This window comes from Ornithorhynchus anatinus, chromosome 18 (genome assembly GCF_004115215.2).
Source record: "Ornithorhynchus anatinus isolate Pmale09 chromosome 18, mOrnAna1.pri.v4, whole genome shotgun sequence".
Lineage (NCBI taxonomy): Eukaryota > Metazoa > Chordata > Mammalia > Monotremata > Ornithorhynchidae > Ornithorhynchus > Ornithorhynchus anatinus.
The window spans coordinates 12,893,779-12,919,673 of record NC_041745.1 but is presented as its reverse complement, the minus strand read 5'-3'; the positions used below and the strand labels follow the sequence as shown (position 1 = coordinate 12,919,673).

Below are 25,895 nucleotides of genomic sequence, written 5' to 3'. Positions count from 1 at the left end.
GAGAGTGTCTTTGGGGGTGACTCTTGGTGAACTCTCATCGCCCTCACAGAAAAGGAGACAGGATGACCGTCTTTTGGCAATTTCCCTCCATTTCTCCATGTAGTAGGTAGTGAATATATTTACTCTGCAGTTAGTCTGCACAGAGCATTCTGTTAAGCATGGGGAAAGATAACACGGGCGGGAATTAGATGCTGTCCTTAACCCGGCAGTGGGTCATAAGCTAAGACTATAAGTAGAGGAGAGGGGACTGGAGGCAGACACATCAAGGATGATGGAAAGATAAATCCCTGCAGTAGCATAAAAGACCAGGAAAATGCACAAATCAAAAACAGAAGTCACTAGTGTGCTGTGGCTAGAGCAGCAGAATTGTAGGCTCCTTGTGGCACAGAATTCAGGGCCCATCCAAAGCCACAGCTATCCCTCTGTGCGTTAAGCGCTTAGTACAGTGCTCTGCACACATTAAACGCTCAATAAAAACCATTGTTTGATTAATTGATGTGAAGGCAATCTAGTTCCAATCCAAACCAGCACAGTCATCAATCAGTCAATGGTATTTATTGAGTGCTTACTGTGTGCAGAGCACTGTACTGCGAACTAGGGAAAGTACACTACATTGAAGTTGGTAGAGATGACCCCTGCCCACAGAGAGCTTACAATCTATGAGGTAGATGATGCTAAAATAATATACGGATCGAGGAATATACATAATTTATTAGAACCTCCAGTGGTTGTCCATCTCCTCTGCATCAAACAGAAACTCCCGACCAGTCAGTCGTATTTATTGAGCACTCAATGTGTACAGAGCGCTGTAAGAAATGCTTGGCAAACTACACCATAACAATAACTATCGGCTTTAAAGCACTCAATCACCTTGCCCTCCTCTATCTTACCTCATTGATTTGCTAATATGACCCTACATTGTACCTCGATCTCGTCTATCTCACTGCCGACGCCTCACCCACATCCTGCCCCGGCCCGAAAGGCCCCCCACTTTTATATCCAACAGACTATCACTCACCCCACCTTCAAAGCCTTATTGAATTTGGACTCTTAATCGCCCCGCCCTCGATCGTAAAGCATTTATGTACATATCCATAGTTTATTATTTTATGTGAATATCTGCTTTCCTCTCTAAACTGTAAGTTCTTTGTGGGCAGGGAATATGTCTACCAAATCTGTTAGGTTGTACTCTCCCGCAGTAAGAGCTCAGTCAATACACTTGATTGGTTGATTAATTGATTGATTATCCCCTATGCCTCTAGTCATTAGGGGAATACAAACAGTAGAGAGGAACTGGATTTCGAGGGGAAGGGCTGTGAAGTTGCCATTCTGGTGCTCCCTCCCCTCATTCACCTCTTGAATTCTCATTCCCTTAAGTGGGAATTTCTAGACGCTTCAGGAACAAAGCTGAGAGAAACAGCATGGCCTACTGGAAAGAGCCCGGGCCTGGGAGTCAGAAGACCTGGGTTCTAATCCCAGCTCTGAAAAGTGTTTGCTGTGTGACCTTGGGCAAGTCACTTAACTTCTCTGTGCCTCAGTTCTCCCTCCTACTTAGAGTGCGAGCCCCATGCAGGGCAGGAACTGTGTCCAACCTAATTCACTTGTATCTACCCCATTGCTTAGAATAGTGTTTGGCACGTGATAAGCTCTTAATAAATACCATTAATAAAACCCAGCCTGCTACGCATTGGCTATTTTTAACCTCCAAGGTGGAGTCTCTGCCAATTTCCCCCTGGTTCCTGCTAAAAAACCCTTTAGAGGTTTCAGGGCTCCTGCTAGAATTCCGTCTCATGGTGCCAGGAGCCTCTGTCTGACCTGGCAGGAACTCAGCCATTTTGGCCAGCTGGCTAGTTACTCTGGATTCCCCATTGCTCCGCTGGCTCAGGTTTCAGCAGAGCCCCAAGGGATGGAGTGAAATGAAAGGATCAAGTGTACTTATTGGATGCCTCCTGAGTGCAGAGTCTCATACTGTCTCGAGAGACTTCAATTGAATTGAACTTAATGGCATTTAAGCGCTTACAATGTTCTTCAACGGAAGCAAAACCAATATTCCCCACACATAATCAATTCATTCATTCATTCAGTAGTATTTATTGAGCGCTTACTATGTGCAGAGCACTGTACTAAGCGCTTGGAGTGTACAAATCGGCAACAGATAGAGACAGTCCCTGCCCTTTGACAGGCTTACAGTCTAATCGGGGGAGACGGACAGACAAGAAAAATAGCAATAAATAGAATCAATGTCCAGTGACTCCCTCAACTCCATTCCTCGAAGCAACCGGGACCTCCTAGTAGCTCCTAACATCCCAGGTGAGAGAGAGAGCGGTTCTGGGGCAGTGGAGAGCAGGGATTTTGCGAATGAGCTCTGGGATCATCCAAGAGATTGAGTGTTCTTGAGACTTCTGATCTGACAAAGCCCAAGGCTGACTGCAAAACCAACCTATTGCTCTGGGCTCACGGGGGGCAGAGAGAAAGAAGGAACATTGCCCGGACTGGAGCACAATCTGGATTCCATTTGGCAGCTCTTTGCTTGGCAGAAAACACGTGGAGTCTTTGAAACGATACCAAGCTGAGTACGTGTGCCCAGTGGCCTTCTGGAACTAGCTGGGTTCCAAGAATGGAAGCTAAATAAATCGGTGGCATTTCGTTTCTAGCTCTAGGAAACTGCTGGTAAATCGGCTTTTCCTCTCGCCTTTCCCCCACCCCCTAGCTCTGGGTTTCCCTCAAGACTCTGTCGTGGATGCCCTTCTCTTCTCACTTTACACTCATTTCCTTGGGGAGGTCATTCGCGCCCATGACTTCAACTACCACCTCTATGTGGATGACTCCCAAATCTACCTCACGGAACCTTGATTTCTCTCCTCTGCAATCTCACATTTCCTCCCGCCTTCAGGATATCTCCACCTGGATTTCTGTCTCCACCTCGAGCTCAACGGGTCCAAAAATGAACCCTTTCCAACACCACCGTCTTCCTCATCTCTCCAGACTTTTCACCTTGGCATGTCAAGAGTTGAGGAAGGGCAGTGAGCTCTCTGGGACCGGAGTCAGATTCCCTTCAACTAGTAGTTATTCATGTAGTAGTTTGATAGTATTTATGTAGTTTATATCTGTTCACCATGAGCAGAGCGCTGTTCTGCGTGGGAAAAAAATACACAATCTAGATTCCGGGGGCTGACACTCAAACAATGCGGGAAAAGTTTGTAGAAGCACCTCAAAACCATTCCAGATTGCTTTTCCCCTAGGAATCAAAGAGAGCAATCCTCCCAGTCCACGTAAAGCTCAGCTGTGCCTCAGTTTCCTCATCTGTTAATTACCTGTCCCTCCTACTTAGCCGCCTGTGCGACAGGGAGTTCGTCCAATCTAATTATCGTCAATCAAATGCTTCGCACATAGTAACTGCTTAATGTATAGCGTTATTATTATTATTATCAATCAATGGTATCCACTGAGCACTTACTGTATCCAGAGCACCACAGTAAACTTGGAAAAGAACAGTCTGAGTTAATAGAAACCTTCCCTGCCCAGAGCGAGCTTCCATTCGACCATCCTGTTTCCACTCCAGTTCCCATTCTTCCATCCCGTAAATATGGACAGGTGAACCTGATTTCTTCCCGATCCAAGGCACTCTCTCTCTACGGAAGTAACTAATCTGAATTCCACGGGATTCTTGCAGTCTCCTCACCTATAAGGGTGATCCTGACTCTGCTCCCCTCTGCTTCTACCCCTGCTTTCTCAGATAGCTTATTTTAATGTTTGTCTTCCCCATAGACTGTAAATTTCTTGTGGGTAGGGATCGTGTCTACCTCTTCTACTCTTTTACACTCTCCCAAGTGCTGAGTACAGCGCTCTGCGTACAGTAAATGATCAGTAAAAACAATGAATGGTTGATTGATGGAGGGTCACCGTGATTCTAGGCCCACACCCAGGAACTACCCCACAAGCTCCAACAGGACACTGGGACAGCACTCTCAGTTAGGGGGAGAATTGCTTGATTTCATCCCTTTCCTGATGATAGTCTTTATACCCCGGTGCTCAGGTATTTCTGAGAAAGCAATCGAATCTCTTGGGCTGAATACGGACACAGAGGGAGGCTGTTATGGGCAGGCAGGCTGAGGAAAATAAAATAAATGAGAGTGTCAATGAAACCTGGCAAATGGAATAAATGGAAAATGACATGTTTGCAAGTTGGCTGGGAGACCATGTCATCTCCTCTGCTGGGAAGGCAATTCGCATTGAGCAATTTCCAAACCATCCCCCTAAAATTGGGGAGGCGGCATTTATCACAATCGAACTCACTGGCCGGGAAAGAAAGTGGCGGCTGAAATCAGTCGGGGGCCTCAAGTTTCTCCGGGGCTCGGGACAGAATGAGATCGAGCGGAAGTCGAAAAGGCCAGATTTCCTCTCGGGAAAGCCCCAGCCCTGATGAGTTATTGAGATGACTGGCTTGGGACTTTTACCTTTCTCTCTACGGAGGTTGTATAAGAAGTGCGATGTGGAGGAGAAAGGGTAAGGAGACTCCCTTGCTCTCAACTTCCAAGTCCTTTTTTTTTTTTTAATGGCATTTGTTAAGCACTTCCTATGTGCCAAGAGCTGTTCTAAGCGCTGAGGTAGATACAAGTTGATCAGGTCGGACACAGGCCTGGCCCACACAGGGCTCACAGTCTAAGTTGGAGGAGGGAGGATTTAATTACCATATTATGGATGAGGTAACTGAAGTCCAGAGAAGTTGAGACAGCGGGAAAGTGGCGGAGCTTGAGGTTAGAATCCAGGTCCTCTGACTCTCAGACCGGTGATCGTTCCACTAGGCCACGCTGCTTCTTCATACCAGTCCTGAGGGCAAGGGCGTCTCCTTCCTCAGTGGACAAGGAGTGCCATCCCTGTGGGTTCCCAGTTCTCTAGCCACCATCACTCATTAATCACCACAATCAGAATCCTGAGTCTGTTGTCCAGGACTCTGGTAGAGGCAGGCTTCCAGCCTCAAATTGGTGATGGCAAAGACTTCCCCTGAATCCTGGAACATTTCTGCTCCAGGGAAGCAGTCTCGCCTAGTGGAAAGAGCTTAGGCCAGGGAGTCAGAGGCCCTGACTTCTAAACCTGGCTCCACCACTCATCTGCTGTGTGACCTTGGACAAGTCACTTAATTTCTCTGTGCCTTGGCTTTTTTCATCTGTAAAATGAGTATCCAGTGCCTGTTCTCCCTCCTACTTAGGTTGTGAGCCCTTGTGGGACAGGGACTGTATCTGACCGGTTTGACCTAGAAAGGTGCTGGATGCATAGTAAGTGCATATCAAATACCGTATTAATAATAATGGAAGCACAAACAAATACCATTAAAAAGATGATGCTGAAAATAATAATAATTATGATGGTTGGCCATTTTGATGGAGAAGAAAGAGCAGATTCCGGAAGATGTAATATTCCAAAGGAAAAGGCAACAGTATACGGCAAGATTGAATGCAGGGTTTGAAGGGAAAGGCGAAGATGAACATAATAATAATAATTGTGATATTTGTTAAGCACTTACCTTGTGCCAGGCACTGTACTAAGCACTGAGGTGGATACAAGCAAATCGGGTTGGACCCAGTCCCTGTCCCACGTGGGGCTCACAGACTCAATCCCCATTTTCCAGATGAGGTAACTGAGGCCCAAAGAAGTAAAGTGACTTGCTCAGGGTCACAAAGTAGACGTGTGGCAGAGCTAGGATTAGAACCCATGACCTTCCAACTCCCAGGCCCCTGCTCTATCCACTACGCCTTGCTGCTTCTAATACCAGTATACTTATCAAACATAACACTGAGGTTTAAATATCGGAGATTGGGAGGATGGTGGTCTTGTTAACTCTGGTGGGCAATTTAGGATCTGGATACTAATCGCAACTCTACCACTTGTCTGCTCTGTGACCTTCAGTAAGTCACTAAACTTCTCTGGGCCTCAGTTTCCCCATCTGAATATGGGGATTAAATATCTATTCTCCCTTCTACCTGGACTCCCGGGTGGGATGGGGACCTTGACAGAGTTGACTGTTTTTAATCTACAAACTGCTTGGCCCAGAGTACGCCCTTCTCCAAATTAGAATTATTAGGAGTTGTAGCCATAGGAGTGGATGAACTTCCCCGAGAAGGGAGTGTAGAGTGGAAAGGCAAGAGAACCAGAGGAATTGAGCCTTGAGGGACCTAGTTATGGTGTGAGAGAATGAAGGGGGTGAGGAGGAGGGAAAAAGAGAGACAGAAAAGACATACAGGCAGAGGAAGAGGAGAAGAAATGAGAGGAATGGTCAGAGAGGTAAGAGGAGAACCGTTCACTCATTCAGTCGTATTTTATTGAGCACTCACTGTGTGCAAAACACTGTACTGAGCACTCGGGAGAGTACAGTATAACAACAAACAGAGGCATTCCTGCCCACAGTGAGCTCGAACTGCTTGTAAAACCAAGGTTAGATGGAGTTTCTGGGAGAAGGGAGGGGTCCACACTGTCCAAGGCAGCAGAGAAATGGAGGAAGTTTTGGCTATTAGAATCTTGTTACTCTTGGCAAGGTGGAAACCATGAGTGATCTCGAGAGCGCAGATTCGGAGGAGTGAAGAAGTTGGACGCCGGATTGTAGGAGATCAACAAGGGAGTTGGAGAGGAGGAAATGGAGGCAGCAGGTTCATTCAGCCCATTCAAGGAGTTTGAACAGGAACTGCAGGGCGAGGGGAAACTAGCTAGAGGGGGTTCAGTGGGATGGAGAGAAGAGTTTTGTGGGTTTTTGTTGGGTAGAGGAGAAAATAAAGTTTTTGAAGGCAGAAGAGAATGAAAGGAATGACAAGTTGTTAATCGTCATCATTTAATGCCTCTACTCCTTGTAGTCTAGAACCGTTTGTATCATCTGAGAAGCAGCGTGGCCTAGTGGAAAGAGCCGAGGCCCGGGAGTCAGAGGACCTGGGTTCTCAACCCGACTCTGCCACTTGTCTGCTGTGTGACCTTGGGCAAGTCACCCAACTTCTCTGGACCTCAGTTCCCTCATGTGGGGATTCAACACCTCTTTTCCTTCCTACTTAGACTGAGGGCCCCGTGTGGGACCTGATGATCTTATATCTACCTCAGCGCTTAGTTCGGGGCTTGGCACGCAGTAAGCACTTAAGAAATACCGTTATTATTATGATCATTTCTAGTCTCGAGCTTGGTAGAAACCAACTTGAAAGTCTTCCAAGCCATCAGTTAAATGAAAAGGAAGGAGGTGATGGAGAGAATCGTCTGGAGGGTAAGTAGTTCCTCTCCAGCAGCTTCCCAAGGCGGGCAGACGTTTCAGTTCTGTGATCCGTCAACTTGTAACACTGCAGGTTATTGTCCCACCCAGTGCCAAGCAATTTGTAACCATCAGCAGAAAAAGCCTAGAGGGTCGTTGGTGGGGGGAGAGGAGTGTTTAGTCTCTGTCTTTTCTGTCCCGTGTAATTTGTCAGCGTTCGCATAACCCGAAGCAAGCCAGAACGAGCGACAGCCGTATCAGCCTCGACCTCACCAATAATAACAGGAAGTGGGCATCCAGGTCAAGATGGATGTATTTTCCGTGTTCTTTCTCCCAACTCCTCATCGAGGGAGTGTTGGAGATTTTCCTGAGCACCGAAAATGCTTCAGACATCACAGCTTGAGAAAGGGATTCTAAGCCCCGGAAAGGTGATTTAGCTGAGATCTTCAGGGCCCAGCGGGAAGGTTGCAGGAAGTGCCATGATAATAACTGTGATATTTGATAAGCGCTTACTATATGTCAAGAACTGTACTAAGCACTGGGGTAGATACAAAATAATCAGGCCCCTCGTGGCTCTCACAGTTTATGTAGGAGAGAAGAGGGATTGACTCCCCATTTGGCAGATGAGGAAACTGAGGCCCAGAGAAGTTAAGTCACTTGCCCAAGGACAAAGAGCAGACCTGTGACAGAGCCGGGATTAGAACCCAGGTCTTCTGACTCCCAGGCCCATTCTCCTTCTGGTTGCTGACACCGGGGTCAGAAACTTATGAGGGAGGAAAGTGGTGCCGTTGACCGAAAGAGGAAAGCTAGGAAGGGGAGTATGTTTAGGAAGAGAGATAAATAGATCAATTTTATCCAGGTCCAAAGGCAGGAGGAAATGCAAGATCATGGAGCTGATGTAAGGTTGGATCTGGTGAGGAAGTCATCATAATAATAATAATAATAATAATGGTATTTGTTAATAATGATAATGACGTTGGTATTTGTTAAGCGCTTACTATGTGTTGAGCACTGTTCTAAGCGCTGGGGGAGATACAGGGTAATCAGGTCGTCCCACGTGAGGCTCACAGTTAATCCCCATTTTACAGAGGAGGTAACTGAGGCACAGAGAAGTGAAGTGACTTGCCCACAGTCACACAGCTGACAAGTGGCAGAGACGGGATTCGAGCACTTACTGTGTTGTTAAACTGTGTTGTTATTAAGCACTTACTATGTGCCAGACACTGTTCTAAGCGGTGGGGTAGATACAAGACAGTAGGGTTGGACAGAGTCCCTGTCCCACAGAGGTCTCACAGTCTTAGCCCCCATTTTCCAGATGAGGGAACTGAGGCACAGAGAAGCTTAGTGACTTGCCCAGGGTCTCACAGCAGCAAGTGGTGGAACCCAGATCCCTTCTGCCTCCCAGGCCCGGGCTTTAATAATAATAATAGTCACTGTGGTATTCAAGTGCTTCCTTTGTGCCAGGCACTGTACTAAACGCTGAGGTGGAGACGAGAAAATCAGGTCGGACACACTGCCGTGGTGCTTCTGGTCAGAGTCGTCTGAACGGAAAGCAGTAGCAGGGCTGGCTTCCGACTCGCTGCGGTCTGACTCAGGAGACAAATATCTGCTCCCACCTAGAAGATGCGATCCGCACCGTGTCATTATCACACGCTGCCTGTGCACATGCCATACCTAAATGATGTCATATGCAACATTTTGGAAGAGTTTTTCTCTGCTGAGCTGCTTCTCCGTTGGGAAGCAGCATGATCTAGTGGCTAGAGCGGAGCCTGGACGTCAGAAAGACCTGGGTGCTAATCCTGGCTCTGCAACTTGCCTGCTGTGTGATCTTGGCCGAGGCACTTTGCTTCTCTGGGCCTCAGTTCCCTCATCTGTAAAATGGGGATTACGACTGTGAGCCCTCAGTGGGACAGGGACTGAGTCCAACATTCATTCATTCATTCAGTCGTATTTATTGAGCACTTACGGTGTGCAAAGCAATCTACTAAGCACTTGAGAGAGTACCGTACAACAGACGCATTAAGAATGAACTCACGGTCTAGAAAGGAAGACAGACATTAATATACAGAGAAGAATCACATATATATTTGTGTGTGTAAATGTGCAAGGCTTATGGAAAGAGCACGGGCTTGGGAATCAGAAGACGTGGGTTCTAATCCCGACTCCGCCACTTGTCTGCTGTGTGACCCTGGGCAAGCCACTTAACGTCTCTGCGCCTCACTTTCCTCTTCTGTAAAATGGGGATGAAGACTGTGAGCCCCATGCGGGACCTCCTGATTACCTTGTATCTACCCCAGCGCTTAGGAAAGTGCTTGGCACATGGAAAGCGCTTAACAAATGCCGTAATCATTATTATTATTATTATTGTGTGTGTGCTGTGGGCCCGGGAGGGAGGATGAATGAAGGGAGCAAATCAGGGAGATGCAGAAGGGAGTGGGAGAAGAGAAAAGGAGGGCTTAGTCAGAGAAGGCTTCTATGGGGGAGAGAAGCTCTATCCAATCTGCTTATATTGTATACGCCCCAGTGCTTGGCATATATCAACCGTTTAGTAATATTATTGTTATTATTATCATTATTCTAAGGAAATATTTTTATAATTATCTGGAAGTAAAACTATCTCCCGGGACCCAGGCCCTAATGCTTTTCCGAGTTATTTACACAAAGGGCGCCTCAGGTTTTTAATTTCTTATTTTGGTGCCCTCCTAACCCATAGTTATTTTTCAGACGAATAATAATAGCAGTATTTGCGAAGCTCTTGCTATGTTCTAAGCCCCGGGGTAGATGCAAGATAATGGGGTCCCACGGAGGGCTCACGTTCTAAGTAGGAGGGAGCGCCCATTTTGCAGATGAGGAAACTAAGGCACAGAGGCGTTTAGGCCTTACCCAAGGTCACACAGCAGGTAAGTGACGGAGCTGGGATTAGATCCTCCGCTGCCCAGGCCCGCGCTCTTTCCGCTTGGCCACCCTGCCTCTTATCCAGCGATAATGAATGCCATATCCCCCAACGGATGCGCCCCGCCGTAGCTGATACATTCCACATTGGTTGCCTGCCTAACGGAAATATTTTCGTACGAAGCTCAAATCCCCAAGCAGATGTCAAAAATAGCCCCCAGCTAGTAGAGCTGCCGAGAGGGCCTCAGTCACAGTCGCGTCCCAGCAGACGCCGGGAAGGTGAAACGGCGGCCGTGACAGGCGGCAATGACGGTTTAATTGCTTTGATGAAAGGGCTCCACGGGCTCCGTCCCGCGCCATTCGGGGAATCCAAATTGCTCCCACAGCTGGCTAAGAGGGTACTCAGATGCTTCCCCATCTTTTGCTGTAATTCCTGTAGCTGCGAGCCCTTTCCAGAAAGAAAAAAAAAAAGCATTCACTTGCTCTTTCCAGGAATTCAAGAATGTAACCACACTCTGGGAACTGTTGGGAAGTAGATCAGCGCTCTCGCTGGACGGCAACCCTCTCTCTAGACTCTAAGGTCCTGGTGGGCCGAGAATGTGTCTACCAGCTCTGTTGCATTGGTTCATCCATTCAATAGTATTTATCGAGCGCTTACTATGTGCACAGCACTGGACTGAGCGCTTGGAATGGACGGATCGGCAACGGATAGAGACGGTCCCTGCCCTTTGACGGGCGCACGGTCTAATCGGGGGAGACGGACAGACTAGAACGATAGCGATAAATAGAATCGAGGGGATGGACATCTCATTGAAACAGTGGCAACTAAATAGAATCAAGGCGATGTCCATCTCATTAACAAAATAAATAGGGTGATGAAAATATATACGGTTGAGCGGATGAGTACGGTGCTGAGGAGATGGGAAGGGAGAGGGGGAGGAGCAGAGGGAAAGGGGGGAAAGGAGGGTTTAGCTGCGGAGAGGTGTTTAGTACAGTGGTCTGCACACGGTAAGTGCTCAAAAAATGCTATCGATTGACTGATTTTTATTAGTAGTAATACTAATAGTAATGTGATATTTGTTAAGCACCTACTATGTGCCAAGCACTGTTCTAAACACTGGGGGGGGGATACAAGGTAATCAGGTTGTCCCTCCTGGGGCTCACATTCTTAATCCCCATTTTCCAGATGAGGGAACTGAGGCCCAGAGAAGTGAAGTGACTCGCCCGCAGTCACACAGCCGACAAGTGGCAGAGCTGGGATTCGAACTCACGACCTCTGACTCCAAAGCCCGTGCTCTTTCCACTGAGCCACGTCGCTTCTTTAAGCTCTTCTCTGTATCTCCGTCAGCAGTGCTCTGCACATAGTGAGCGCTTAACAAATGCCAACATTATTATTATTTATTATTAATCCCAGTTCTACCGCTTGTCCGCCGTGTGACCCCGGGCAGGTCGCTTAACTCCTCTGTGCCTCAGTCACCTCATCTGTAAAATGGGGGATTGAGCCTGTGAACCGGACGTGGGGCGGGAACTGCGTCCAATCTGATTTGCTCTCTCCGCCCCGGGGCCTAGTTCAGTGACGGCCACTTTCATTCAGTAGTATGTATCGAGCGCTTACTATGTGCGGGGCACTGCGCTAAGCGCTTGGAGTGGACAGATCGGCAACAGATAGAGACAGTCCCTGCCCTTTGACGGGCTCACGGTCTAATCGATTGGTAATCGCCAAAGGTCGAATGTGTGGTTTCTCACCCGGCCCGGGACAGTCTGCCACGGAGCCGCTCCCGGGCTCGTCCGCGTGTACCTTACCTCTCCGGGGGGAACGCGTCTCTTTGCCAGGGACGACAAGAGATACGTGACCAGATACTGGAAGGATGTCCGAGTGGGCGACTTTGTCCTCCTCCGCGGTGACGAGATCGTCCCCGCCGACGTCCTGTTCCTTGCTTCCAGCGACCCCGCGGGGATGTGCCACGTAGAGACCGCCAACCTGGACGGGGAGACCAACTTGAAGGAGAGGCAAGTGGTGCGGGGCTTCTTGGAGCCGGTGAGTCCTCCCCTCCCAGGGGACGGCGGCGGGGCCCCCGACGCCCCGTCGCAGCGCGGACGCGGTGCGGGTTTGAAGCATCCCGGCCTAGATAAATACCAAGAATGTTGGTATCTGTTAAGCGCTCACTATGTGCCGAGCACTGTTCTGAGCGCCGGGGTGGACACAGGGGAATGGGGTCGTCCCACGTGGGGCTCCCAGTCTTCATCCCCATTTTACAGCTGAGGGAACCGAGGCACCGAGAAGTGAAGCGACTCGCCCACGGTCACACAGCTGACAAGTGGCAGAGCCGGGAGTCGAACTCGTGACCTCTGACTCCGAAGCCCAGGCTCTTTCCACGGAGCCACGCTGCTTCATATAGTAAGCGTTTAACAAATACCACAATTATTGTTATCAATATTGTTAAGAAGAAGAATCATCCTCATAAATCGAGCCAATCTGATCCCAGGATTCCCGCTTCTTAGGCCCTCCAAAGCCTGATTTGTCATTGCTCACACCCTGCTAGAGCGGCAGCCTGACTTAGTGGAAAGAGCCCGAGCTCGGGAGTCAGAGGTCGTGGGTTCTAATTCTGACTCCGCCATTTGTCTGCTGTGTCACCTTGGGCAAGCCACTTCTCTGTGCCTCAGTTACCTCATCTGTAAAATGGGGATTAAGATTGGGAACCCCACGTGGGACCACCTGATTACCCTACGTCTCCCCCAGAGCTTAGGACAGTGCTTGGCACACAGTAAGCGCTTAACAAATACCATGATTATTAGTAGTATTTAGTAAGCACTCGGTATTCGAAGAAGACTGTACTAAGCACCGATCTCTGTCCTTTCAAGCGCTCGCAATCTATGAAAATAGGTTGGTGAGAGAACTGGAGACAGACACGGTGGGAGCAAGGAAAAAATGAAATCTTAAAGGAAGGGATTGGGAGACAGAGGACGTGGGTTCTAATCCCGGCTCTGCCACTTGTCCGCTGTGTGACCTTGGGCAAGCCCCACCTGCTCAATCAGAGAAAGCCACGAGGTCAGTCAAGAGACTTAAAGGACCTAAAGCCCTCTCTCAGTGCATCCTCCCGCGGAATCACCGAACCGTATCGAATGAAACACTAATGAAAACTCCCTTGTCAACTGAGACGCGTTTCATCGAAACACTGGCTCTGCCCAAGGAGTATCAGCTATAATAACAATGTTGATATTTGTTAAGCGCTTCCTATGTGCAGAGCACTGTTCTAAGCGCTGGGGTAGACACAGGGGAATCAGATTGTCCCACGTGGGGCTCACAGTCTTAATCCCCATTTTACAGATGAGGTAACTGAGGCACCGAGAAGTGAAGTGACTCGCCCACAGTGACACAGCTGACAAGTGGCCGAGCCGGGATTCGAACCCGTGACCTCTGACTCCAAAGCCTCTTTGTACTCTTAGTACTCTTAGTACTCTTTGTACTTAGTACTCTTTGCACTGAGCCACGCTGCTTCTCTATCCTTTCGGACAACTCGGAGAGAGAATAGGCGCTGTCCTTTCCTCAGCCCTCCCTCACGCTCTCCGATGGCGCTCAGAAAATGCCTTGGAAAATTGCGGATCTGTGGTGGTTTTTAAAATGATAAATCCGTTTTCCTCTCCGCAGCCTCTGCCAAAAGTAGACCGATAGCACACTGGCTTTGTGCTTGCCTTGAGCTTCCTCCTAACTATAGAAATCAGGGGTAACGTCTCGGGGATTTCTGAGAACGCTCCGCCAAACCAAAATAAATCCGAAAACACCATCCCCGAACAAGACTGGCCGCCAAAAAAACCCTCCCAAACGGTCCGAAAATCCCCAACTCGTCCATATCGGCCAACTACGGGGGGATTCTGCGGCTGAGCTCAGAGACAGAGGCCTGGAGAACCCCCTCTTGCACACACAGAAGCCTAATGGCTAGAGCCCGGGCCTGGTATTTGGAAGGACAGCTGTGTGACTTTGGGCAAGTCACTTAACTTCTCTGTGCCTCAGTTACCTCATCTGTAAAATGGGGATTAAGACTGTGAGCCCCACGTGGGACAACCTGATTCCCTTGTGTTTACCCCAGCGCTTAGAACAGTGCTCTGCACATAGTAAGTGCTTAACAAATGCCAACATTATTATTATTATTATTAAGGACATAAATTCTAATCCCGGCTCTGCCACTTATCTGCTGTGTGACCTCGGGCAAGTCACCTAACTTCTCCGGGCCTCAGTTACCTCGTTTGGAAAACGGGGATTAAAACTGTGAGCCCGATGTGGGACGGGGACTGTGTCCAACCCAATTTGCTTCTGTGCATCCCAGCGCTTAGTACAGTGACTGGCACATAATAAGTGCTTAATAAACACCACAATTATTATTAGCATTATTATCATATGTGCCGAGACTGGTCACTGAACCTAGATGTGGCGGTTTCATCTTGCGGTGATGCTGGCCGTGGAAAGCAGCCATAACCGGGTGAAGCTGCGCCTGGGAGTCGCAGGACCTGGATTCTAATCCCAGATCCGCCACTTGGTTGCTGCGTGGTCTCGGTCAAGGCCCTTGATCTCTCTGGGTCTCAGTTTCCTCATCTGTAAAATCGGGATTCAGTACCTGTTCGCCCTCATCCTTAGAGGCTGAGCCCCGAATGGGACCGGGAATGTGTCTGATCTGATTATGTTGTATCTACCCCGTGCTTGGCAGATGGCAAAATCTTAATCGATCAATCAATGGTATTTATTAAGTGCTCACTATGCACAGAGCATGGTGCTAAGCCCTTGGGAGAGGACAATACAACAGAATTAGCAGACGTGTTCCCTGCCCGTTATGCGTTTAACAGTTGAGATAAATACTATTATCATTATTATCATTAATATTAGTAGTAGTAGTAGAAAAATTACTAGTATTGTGGAAGTCGTCATAGCAGTCTGGTCTTGGATATTGAGAGAAGGTCGCACTGGTTCCTATTTTAAAAACTCACCTCTATCCAGTCCAAAGCCTGTGCTTTCTTCTATAATCAAAAAAATGAGGCTTAAAACACTTTCTAATAATAATAGTGGTGGTATTTGTTAAGCGCTTACTATGTGCAAAGCACTGTTCTAAGGGCTGGTGTAGGTACAAGGTGATCAGGTTGTCCCACGTGGGGCTCACAGTTTTAATCCCCATTTTACAGATGAGGGAACTGAGGCCCAGAGAAGTGAAGTGACTTGACCAGAGTCACATAGCTGGCAAGCGGCGGAGCCGCGATTAGAACCCATGACCTCTGACTCCCAAGCCCGGGCTCTCTCCACTGAGCCGCGCTGCTTCTCTATAATAATGCTTACTGCGTAGCAAGCACTGTTCTAAGCACTGGGGTAGATACAAGGTAATCAGGTCATCCCACGTGGGGCTCACAGTCTTAATCCCTATTTTACAGAGGAGGCAACTGAGGCCCAGAGGAGTGAAGTGAGTTGCCCAAAGTCACGCGGCAGACGCGTGGCGGAGCCGGGATTAGAACCCACGTCCTCTGACTCCCAATCCCGGGCTCTTGCCACTAGGCCCTGCTGCTTCTCTGTATCTTGCTTTCTCAACATCCCTCTCTTCTAACTAAACCTAGGAACCGTCATATCGTCCTCCCTTCCAGGAAGTCAGTTCTTAAAAACCCCGCTTCTCTGATATCCCACGGTTTGGAAGCCTAAAGAAGTGTTGGTATCTAATGCTGACACACACTGCGTCACGCTCAGTGGAAAGAGCACGGGCTTGGGAGTCGGAGGTCATGAGTTCGAATCCCGGCTCTGCCACTCGTCAGCTGTGTGACTGTGGGCGAGTCACTTCTCTGGGCCTCAGTTCCCTCATCTGGAAGATGGGGATTAACTGTGAGCCTCTCGTGGGACAACCTGATTACCCTGTATCTCCCCCAGCGCTTAGAACGGTGCTCGGCACATAGTAAGCGTTTAACCAATACCGACATTATTGCATCGTGATTGATACGTCACTGTGGCACTCAGTGACCAACACACAAAGGCACTTCCACAATACCGTGACACACGTTGTGACTTTTTGAGTTTGGAGTGGGGCAAATATCCGGTGTCCGGAGTTCACAGATTCATGTGCCTAGACGACGCAGAAGGGAGTGTGAGCTGGGGGAAAGAGGGCTTAATCAAGGAAAGGCCTTTTGGAGAGGACGTGACCTTAATAATACTTTGAAGGTGGAGAGGGTGGTGGTCGGTGTATGTGGAGGAGGAGGGAGTTCCAATCTGGGGAAGGAGGTGGGAAAGGGGTCGACGGAGGGATAGACGAGATCAGGGCACGGTGTGTGAGCCGGAGGTAGCCGACCGGAGAGTGCTGGCTGGGTTGCAGTGGATCCGTGAGGTTAAGTGGGATGGAGCAAGCTGATCGAGTGCTTTAGAGCCACGGTAAGGAGTTTTTCTTGAATGTGGTTGGATCCCAGTTTTACAGGTGAGAAATCCGATGCCCAAGAGGGCTATGGAGTTTCCGATCTCCCTTCTTTTTCCCGCTAGTTTTTCCCTTTAAATCAAGGAGAAGTAAGGGAGATAGAACTCTGCAGATGGCCTGGAAGTTCAACTCAGTCGCGGGATCGTAGCTCACGGGGCAACCGTGCCAGAAACCCCAACACGGATGAGGAGTGCTGTGTGCTGTGTGACCTTGGGCGAGTCACTTGATCTCTCTGGGCCTCAGTGACCTCGTCTGTACCACGGGAATTGAGACGGTGAGCCCCACATGGGACGTGGAGTGGGCCCGACCTAATTAGCCTGGCGCGTAGTAAGCGCTTAACACATACCTTTAAAAAAATCTGAATTTTAAAATCACAAGTCCCTAAGTGGTCCCGGCAGGCCCGTGCCCTGAAAAACCCGCTGGCGATGAAAACTACTTAGGCCGGTGGAGTCTAGAACAGTTTCTACGGGCAACGCATCCAGGCATAAGGTACCACATTTCATCTCTAGTAAAATAATTGGCTGGCTATCTCCTGGAGGAATTGCAGGCAGCATCGAGACTGAGAAACAGCAAACACTGAGCCCTGAACTTCCTTCTACTTAAACCACCCCCACACTCCTCCGCTGCTCGGAATATCCACCTCCCCCCGCGCCCCAGCTTTGGAAACCTGGGACCCCAGCAGGAGGGAGAAAGGGAGAGAAGCAGGAAAGCAGACAGCCAGGAGGATTTGTCTGCTGATTCTACCACAGTCGGAGCGGAGATTGTAATGGGAGCTGGAGCATAAAAGAAAGATTTCTTCAGTGTGTTTGGATCATTAAAAAAAGGCGTTCACACTCATTTGCCAAAATCCTCCCCACCCCGCTATACTGATCCTGCAGAAAGGGGGATTCCGATTGGGAGAAGGCGAGGAGACAGAATAACGTTCTTGGGAGTCTTACATGCTTTGAGAAATGTAATAGATGTATTTATTCAAGGGTGAATTAGCATTCGTTGAAAGTGTATTTCATGCGTGTCCCGGTTCTGCACTTATTCCACAACTCACCAGCCTCCGTGCCCCGCTTCTCTTTAACCAATTATTGCTTGTGATGGAGAGGAATCCAATTATAGAAGTCTCTCTCTCTATGCGGAAAACAAAGCTGTTAAATCCTGATTTAATGCCGTAGCTCTTTAGCTCATAAATACTGTAGATGAAACTGCATTTTCCCGAGCTGATGAAACCTGGGGACGGAGAAATTTTGTTATGAGTGCCACTATCACTCCGACATTCAAATATTACAAGCGATACTAAACAAGCAAATGCAGAAAATGCAGTCTGCGTTATCTGGGTCGAGGTGTGCAGCCAATCGGGGAGGCCCGCGTTAATTGACTCGCCCTCTCCCAAATGCTTACTACAGTGTTCTGCGCAGAATAAGTGTGCAGTAAATGCTGTCGATTGGGAAAGTATTAATTTTAGCTGGGTATTTTCTCTCAGTTCACAAATGACGTAGTTCTGGAATGCAGCCAGTCTCCTGGCATTGACGCTCTGCCCGCCTCAATGCAACTACCCTGCATGGGACATTTGAAAAGGATGAATGATAGCAGGACACCCAACTGCTGTACGGAAAGCTTAACTAATATGACAATAATAATAATATTAATAATAGCTTGTCAAGAGGCATAGAGAAGCAGCGTGGCTCAGTGGAAAGAGCCCGGGCTTGGGAGTCAGAGTTCATGGGTTCTAATCCCGACTCTGCCACTTGTCAGCTGTGTGACTGTGGGCAAGTCACTTCACTTCTCTGTGCCTCGGTTCCCTCATCTGGAAAATGGGGATTAACTGTGAGCCTCACGTGGGACAACCTGATTCCCCTGTGTCTACCCCAGCGCTTAGAACAGTGCTCTGCACATAGTAAGCGCTTAACAAATACCAACGTTATTATTATTATGTCTACCAACTCTGATGTTTTGTACTCTCCTAAGTGCTTAGCACAGTGCTTTGCACCCAGTAAGCGGTCAATAAATTCCACTGATTGATCGCTGTTAATGACATTTAACAGTTGGCTCTTTTCAATAAATCAGTGGTATTCATTGAGAGCTTCCTGTGTGTAGAGCACTGTACTAAGCCCTTGGGAAAATATTGTTAGTATTATCATTATCATATTTGTTAAGCAATTACTGTGTGCCCATCGATTAAAATCGATTGATTTTATAAACCTTCAAAGCTTTGTAAAAATCTCCTGTCTCCCAGGAGGGCTTTCCCAATTTAAACCCTCATTTCCCTTAATCCCTCTCCCTTCTGATTTATTCATTCATTTATTCAATAGTATTTATTGAGCGCTTACTATGTGCAGAGCACTGTACTAAGCGCTTGGAATGTACAAATCGGTAACAGAAAGAGACAGTCCCTGCCCTTTCACGGGCTTTACCGTCTAATCGGGGGAGACGGACAGACAAGAACAATAGCAATAAATAGAATCGAGGGGATGAACATCTCATTAGAACAATAGCAAATAAACAGAATCAAGGTGATGTACATTTCATTAACAAAATAAATGGGGTAATGAAAATATATACAGTTGAGCAGACGAGTGCAGTGCTGATTTATGCTTGCACCTGGATCTGTACTGGCTAAGCACTAAGCTAAGCACTTGATATTCATCCTCCCCTCAGCCCCATTCCATCCTCAGTGGGAGGGACATCCCTCCAGACCTGGACCCAGTACGTGTTCAAAGCTTGAAATTGATCCCACGGCTTGATTGGCTTAAAAGCTTTGTCCAGAGTTTTAATCTGATGTGATTGTATCATTTCTAATATCTGACTACAAAAAAGAGTAATTGAACTGATCAAATGAAAGCTACCCCCAAAACAATAATTAATGAATTTTATATATGTTCCCACCAATCAGGAATCATTCTCTATTCCTTTAGCCATAAATCTCTATCCCACTTGTATCTATCGTTGTCCTTGTGAGAACCGGAGATCTTGTCTAATTTTCACCTGTGTATTTGCACGGTGCTCGGCGCAAAGTAGCACTGATTAAAGACCATTATTATTAGGGAAGCTAACCTGGATTCCAACCGCTGGAAGCAGAGGGTTTAAAGAAGTTCAGTGGTGTCTCCTTGGAATATAAACTGAGCCTCCCCTAAAGTCTAACGGTGTATTAAGATGCACATCTCAAATACAGCGCAGAATTCGGAACCCGTAACAGATCACGGCTTAGGTTTTGCTCGTTTGTATCTGTAAAATGGAAGAAACATGGGGTTTAGGAAATTGTTCGGATGACGTCCAAGTCTCCTTGAATGCAGAGAGGAAGAGGAATGCTAGTCCATTTCAGAGGTCAGGGAACATTAAAGTTTCAACTTGATGATGAAAGACGGTTCATCAGAGTTGCTAATTTCCACCCAGTTTTATGGGCGATTCTTGCAGGACTTTGCAGGAGAGGCAGCTCCTAGGGCCAAAGCGATTTGCTCACCGAAGAGTTATCTTCTAACAAACAGAACAGCCCTTGACTTATCAGCATCTATTTTTATTGGTGGAAAAGGGCAAGCTGTTTTTTAAAAATAATAATTGCCAAACCACTTGCACCCACTCCATTTTCTGACAAAACAAAATGCCCCACTAAGGTTTCAAAGTGCTTGAAGTGTCAGAGAATTTCAGAAGTGGCTTTTCCAAAAATACCGCCTCTGTGGCTGTTTAACCTAAGGTTTATAGCCATCTCATCATTTTCCCTCCAAATTATTTGGGTTCTCGGCCCGCTCCTAAACCAGGACGATGGATGCTGGTGAGGCGGCGAAATGGGGTCCCTGAGGACCTGACCTAATGAAGTTGGCTGAGGGGAGACAGCAGGGAGGGTTCTTTGCCCCACTGAAATGTCCAAAACGAGAATCAGTATGAAGACTGGGCCGGGGGGTCAGAAGGACCTGAGTTCTAATTCCCGCTCCACTGCTTGTCTACCCTGTGAACTTGGGCAAGTCACTTCATTTTTCTGTGCCTCAGTTGCAAGGTAGCAGCAGGTAGAAGGTTGGTGGATTTATTAAGCGCTTACTAGGTGCAGAGCACTGTACTAAGCGCTTGGAGTGTACAATTTGGCAACAGATAGAGACAATCCCTACCCAGTAACGGGCTCACAGTCTAAACGGGGGAAGACAGACAGCAAAGCAAAACAGAACAAAACAAAACAAGCAGTCTGGCACAGACATCAAGATAAATAGAATCATAGAGATGTACACATCATTAAAATAAACAGGGTAATAATATATACAAATATGCACGGTGCGGAGGGGAAGGGGAAAGAGCAGAGTGTGGGCGGGGGGGATGGGAAGGGGAGGAGAAGCAGAGGGAAAGGGGAAGCTCAGTCTGGGAAGGCCTCTTGGAGGAGGTGAGCTCTCAGTAGGGCTTTGAAGAGGGGAAGAGAGTTAGTTTGGCGGAGGTGAGGAGGGAGGGCAATCCGGGTCAGCGGGAGGACGTGGGCCAGGGGTCGAGGGCAGGAGAGGCGCGAACGGGGGACGGTGAGGAGTTGGGCGGCAGAGGAGCGGAGCGTGCGGGGTGGGCGGTAGAAAGAGATGGGATGTGAGGTAGGAGGGGGCAAGGTGATGGAGAGCTTTGAAGCCAAGAGTGAGGAGTTTTTGTTTCGTGCGAAGGTTGATAGGCAACCACTGGAGGTTTTTGAGGAGGGGAGTGACAGGCCCAGAGCGTTGCTGTAGGAAGATGATCCAGGCATCAGAATGAGGAATAGACCGGAGCGGGGAGAGACAGGAGGAAGGGAGATCCGAGAGGAGGCTGACACAATAATCCAGTCGGGATATTAGGAGAGTTTGTACCAGCACGGTACCAGTTTGGAGAGGAAAGGGATTCTAATCCCGGCTCCGCCATTCGTCTGCTGTGTGACCTTGGGCGAGTCACTTCACTTCTGTGTGCCTGTTACCGGATCTGTAAAATGAGAATTGAGCCTTGAGCCCTAGATGGGACAGGGACTGTATCCAACTCGATTTGCTGGGATCCAGCCCAGCGCTTACCACGGTGCCTGGCACATAGTAAGCACTCAACAAATACCATCGTCATTATTATTGCTATTATTATTATACGTAAAATGGGGATTAAGACTTTGAGCTTGCGTCTAGCTCGGTGCTTAGTACGGTGCCGGGGACAGAGTAAGCGCTTAGCAAGTACCGTAAAGAACAAAAAACTAACACAAAACAAAACGAAAAGAGCCAAGCTGCAACCTGTCCGCCTAACACAGAGATCAGTGTGGAGCCCGTTGAGGCTGAGGAAGCAGATAGAGCCCAGAGAGGCCCCTCTGACACAGCCCCAGGACCCCACCGAAGGACTTCGGTGAGAAGCAGCGTGGCTCAGTGGAAAGAGCATGGGCTTTGGAGTCAGGGCTCATGAGTTTGAATCCCAGCTCTGCCACTTGTCGGCTGTGTGACTGTGGGCAAGTCACTTAACTTCTCTGTGCCTCAGTTCCCTCATCTGTAAAATGGGGATTAAGACTGTGAGCCCCACGTGGGACAACCTAATTCCCCTGTGTCTACCCCAGCGCTTAGAACAGTGCTCGGCACATAGTAAGCGCTTAATAAATACCAACATTATTATTATTATTATTACTTCTTCGCTGGCATTAGGACTTTCAATTCCGGATGTTGATCCTTGAAACCCTGCCCTGGAAAGCCATTCACCAGGCCGCGGTGTCCCCTTTTAAACGACAGCGGTTTGCTTCCGTCAGATGTTTTGAATACATGGCTTATCTGACAGCAGGGAGCATCACTGTCATCGGACCAGCTCCTTTATTCTTTTCCGTCAGCGGTTGTGGCCTTCAAGCCTTAAATTGTGCCACAGAGGCTCGTGATTCAGGGCACTGGCATATTTCAGGCCTCATTTTTTTTAATGGTGGTTGTTAAGCACTTACTGAATGCCAAGCACTGTACTAAGCACTGGGGTAGACACAAAATCAACAGGTTGGACACCGGCTATGTCCCACATAGGACTCACGGTCTTAATCCCCATTATGAAGACGAGGTAACTGAGGCACAGAGGAGTTACGTGACTTGCCCAAGGTCACCCAGGGAGCAAGCGGCGGAGCCAAGTTTAGAACCCAGGTCCTCTATCTCCCAGGCCTCTTTCCACTAGGCCACGCTGCTTCTCTGGTCTGTAAACTCACTGTGGGCGGAGAATGTATCTATCAACTCTGGTGTATTTTACTCTCCCAAGGACTTAGTAAAGTGCTCTGCATACAATAAGTGCTTAGTAGATATGATTGATTGAGAGTCAATCGCAATTATTGAGCTCCTGCTGGAGTGCTAAGCGCTGTACTTAGCACTCACATTCCGTGAGTTAATAATGGAGTGGGTCAATCAATAAATCAGTTTAAACACACAATTATCGGACACTACTGTCGCCCGCCTCAAAGCCTTATTGAAGGCCCATCTCCTCCGTGAGGCCTTCCCTGACCAAGTCCTCCTTTCCTCTTCTCCCACTCGCTTCTGCATCGCTCAGACTTGCTGCCTTTATTTATGTCTATTAATGTCTCCCTCTCTGGACTGTGAGTGCACAGTGGGCTGGAAGTGTGTCGGTTTATCGTTGTTTTCTCTCAAGTGCTTAGTACAGTGGTCTGCACACAGTAAGCGCTGAGTAAATATGATTGACCGACGATTCAGTGGGGTAGATCTTCCTTCCCAACTCCTCTCCTCCACCTATGATATTGATGGTGTTGTCGACTGTGATGTTCCCATCCTCTTTGTCCTCTGAAGCTTGAACCTTGGCATTATTCTCAAGGCCTCCTTCTCCTTTAAGCCAATGCTCAGTCCATCACCAAATCCTGTCATTTCTTCGTCCACATTTCCAGAATCCTCCCCCTCATCTCCAGCCAAAACGCCGCCACTCTGATTCGGAAGCTCGGCATGTCGCAACTTGACTACTGCATCAGCCTCCTCCCCGAACTCCTTGCCTCTCTCCAGTCCGTACTTCATTTTTCCCGAAACATCGGTCCGCACGTGTCTTGTGGGAAGGGAACGTGTCGGTTTATTGTTATATCGTTCTCTCCCAAGCGCTCGGTACGGTGCTTTGCGCCCGATAAGTTCTCAATAAATACGGTCGTCTGACAGACTGACATGTCTTCCGTACCTCTAATACCGCCACCGAGAAGCAGCGTGGCTTAGTGGAAAGAGCACGGGCTTGGGGGCAGAGGTCGTGGGTTCTAATCCCGGTTCCGCCACTTGTCAGCTGGGTGACTTTGGGCAAGTCACTCAACTTCTCGGTGCCTCGGTTACCTCCTCTGTAAAATGAGGATTAAGACCGTGAGCCCCACGAGGGACAACCTGATTCCCCTGTGTCTACCTCAGCGCTTAGAACAGTGCTCGGCACATAGTAAGCGCTTAACAAATACCAACATTATTATTATTCTCTGCGCCTCAGTTCCCTCATCTGTAAAATGGGGATTAAGACTGTGCGTCCCACGTGGGACAGCCTGATTACCTCGTATCTGCACCAGCGCTTAGAACAGTGCTTGGCACAAAGTAAGTGCTCAACAAATCATCATCCATCGGCTGCTCATTACTCTCCACCCACTGGGAAACTCCTTCAACTCAATAAGATAAACATCGTCGAAAGTCTTGGAAACAATCACAGAAAGACCGTGTTCTCGGGGTGCATATACAAGAAGACATCTCAACTGCTTGTCCTTTTTTATGGTATTTTTAAGCGCTTAATATGTGCCAGGTTCTGTTCTGAATTCTGGGGTAGATACAAACTAATCAGGTTGGACACAGTCCACATCCCACGTGGGGCTCACGGTCTTAATCCCCGTTTTACAGATGAGGTAATGGAGGCCCAGAGGAAGTGAAATGACTTGCCCAAGGTCACACATCAGACGAGTGACTTACCTGGGATTAGAACCCAGGTCCTTCTGACTCCCAGGTCTGCGCTCTACCCACGGAGCCACACTGCTTCCCTTAGTTTCGTCATCACCATGACTATCGCCGTCCTCTCTACCAAAATGCACGTCCTGCATTACATGCTTTGACCCATGATGAACTGAACAAAAGACAGTTTATCTGCCTCTATGGTAAAATGGCAAACTGATACAAAAGTCAAGGAGGATGGAGAGGCAGAGCAGTCTGGTGGAAAGAGCAGCGGACAGGGAGTCAAAACACCCAAATTCTAGTCCCTACTCCACTGTTTATGCTGCTTTAGAAGCAGCGTGGCTCAGTGGAAAGAGCCCGGGCTTTGGAGTCAGAGGTCATGAGTTCGAATCCCCGCTCTGCCACTTGTCAGCTGTGTGACTGTGGACAAGTCACTTAACTTCTCTGGGCCTCAGTTACCTCATCTGTAAAATGGGGATTAAGACTGTGAGCCCCATGTGGGACAACCTGATTCCCCTGTGTCTACCCCAGCGCTTAGAACAGTGCTCTGCACATAGTAAGCGCTTAACAAATACCAACATTATTATTATTACTTTATGACCTCGGGAGAGCCACCTATCTTTTAATGATTCAATTTCCTCATCTGTAAATTGGGGACAAAATACTTGTTCTCCCTCTCTTTCAGACTAATCATAATAATAATGTTGGTATTTGTTAAGCGCTTACTATGTGCAGAGCACTGTTCTAAGCGCTGGGGTAGATACAGGGTAATCAGGTTGTCCCACGTGAGGCTCATAGTTTAATCCCCATTTTACAGATGAGGGAACTGAGGCACGGAGAAGTGAAGTGACTCGCCCACAGTCCCACAGCTGACAAGTGGCAGAGCCGGGAGTCGAACCCATGACCTCTGACTCCGAAGCCCAGGCTCTTTCCACTGAGCCACGCTGCTTCCCTACAAGTCAGCTGTGTGACTGTGGGCAAGTCACTTAACTTCTCCGTGCCTCAGTGACCTCATCTGTAAAATGGGGATTAACTGTGAGCCTCACGTGGGCCGACCCGATTACCCTGTATCTACCCCAGCGCTTAGAACAGTGCTCGGCACATAGTAAGCGCTTAACAAATACCAACATCATTATTAAGTCCCATATGGGATGGAGGCTGTGTATGCTGTGATTATCTTGCCGTTACCTCAGTTCTTGGCACATAGTAATCACATTATCATTATTATTATCATCGTCATCGTGATTATCATCATTGATGATGTTGTTGTTTTTGATCGATGTGACCAAGGGAGAATAAGGTATCAAAATGACTGCAACTCCTGTTGCTTGGAAAGAAAATCGGTGGGTATTCATTCCCATACAATGCTGAAAGTAACTGGGGGAGGGGAAGGTGAGCGAGATTGAGGGGAAAGATCAACTCCCAGTTAATCGTCTCATGAAAGTGTTTAACAAAGACTCTGAGATGTGTGTGTGTGTTAGTTTGGGAGAGGAAAGCTCATTTTCATGAATT

At 48.1% G+C, this 25,895-nt stretch overlaps 1 protein-coding gene across 4 annotated transcripts in view; it reads left to right on the top strand.

The window, feature by feature from the left end:
* ATP10A (ATPase phospholipid transporting 10A (putative)) overlaps nt 1-25,895 on the top strand; it is an 88,864-nt gene that overhangs the window by 13,171 nt on the left and 49,798 nt on the right. For all 4 annotated transcript variants that reach the window (XM_029046667.1, XM_029046665.1, XM_029046668.2 and 1 more), the window contains exon 2: nt 11,951-12,155. In XM_029046667.1, coding sequence (XP_028902500.1) covers nt 11,951-12,155 — 205 coding nt within the window. The remainder of the gene's footprint in view (nt 1-11,950; nt 12,156-25,895) is intronic.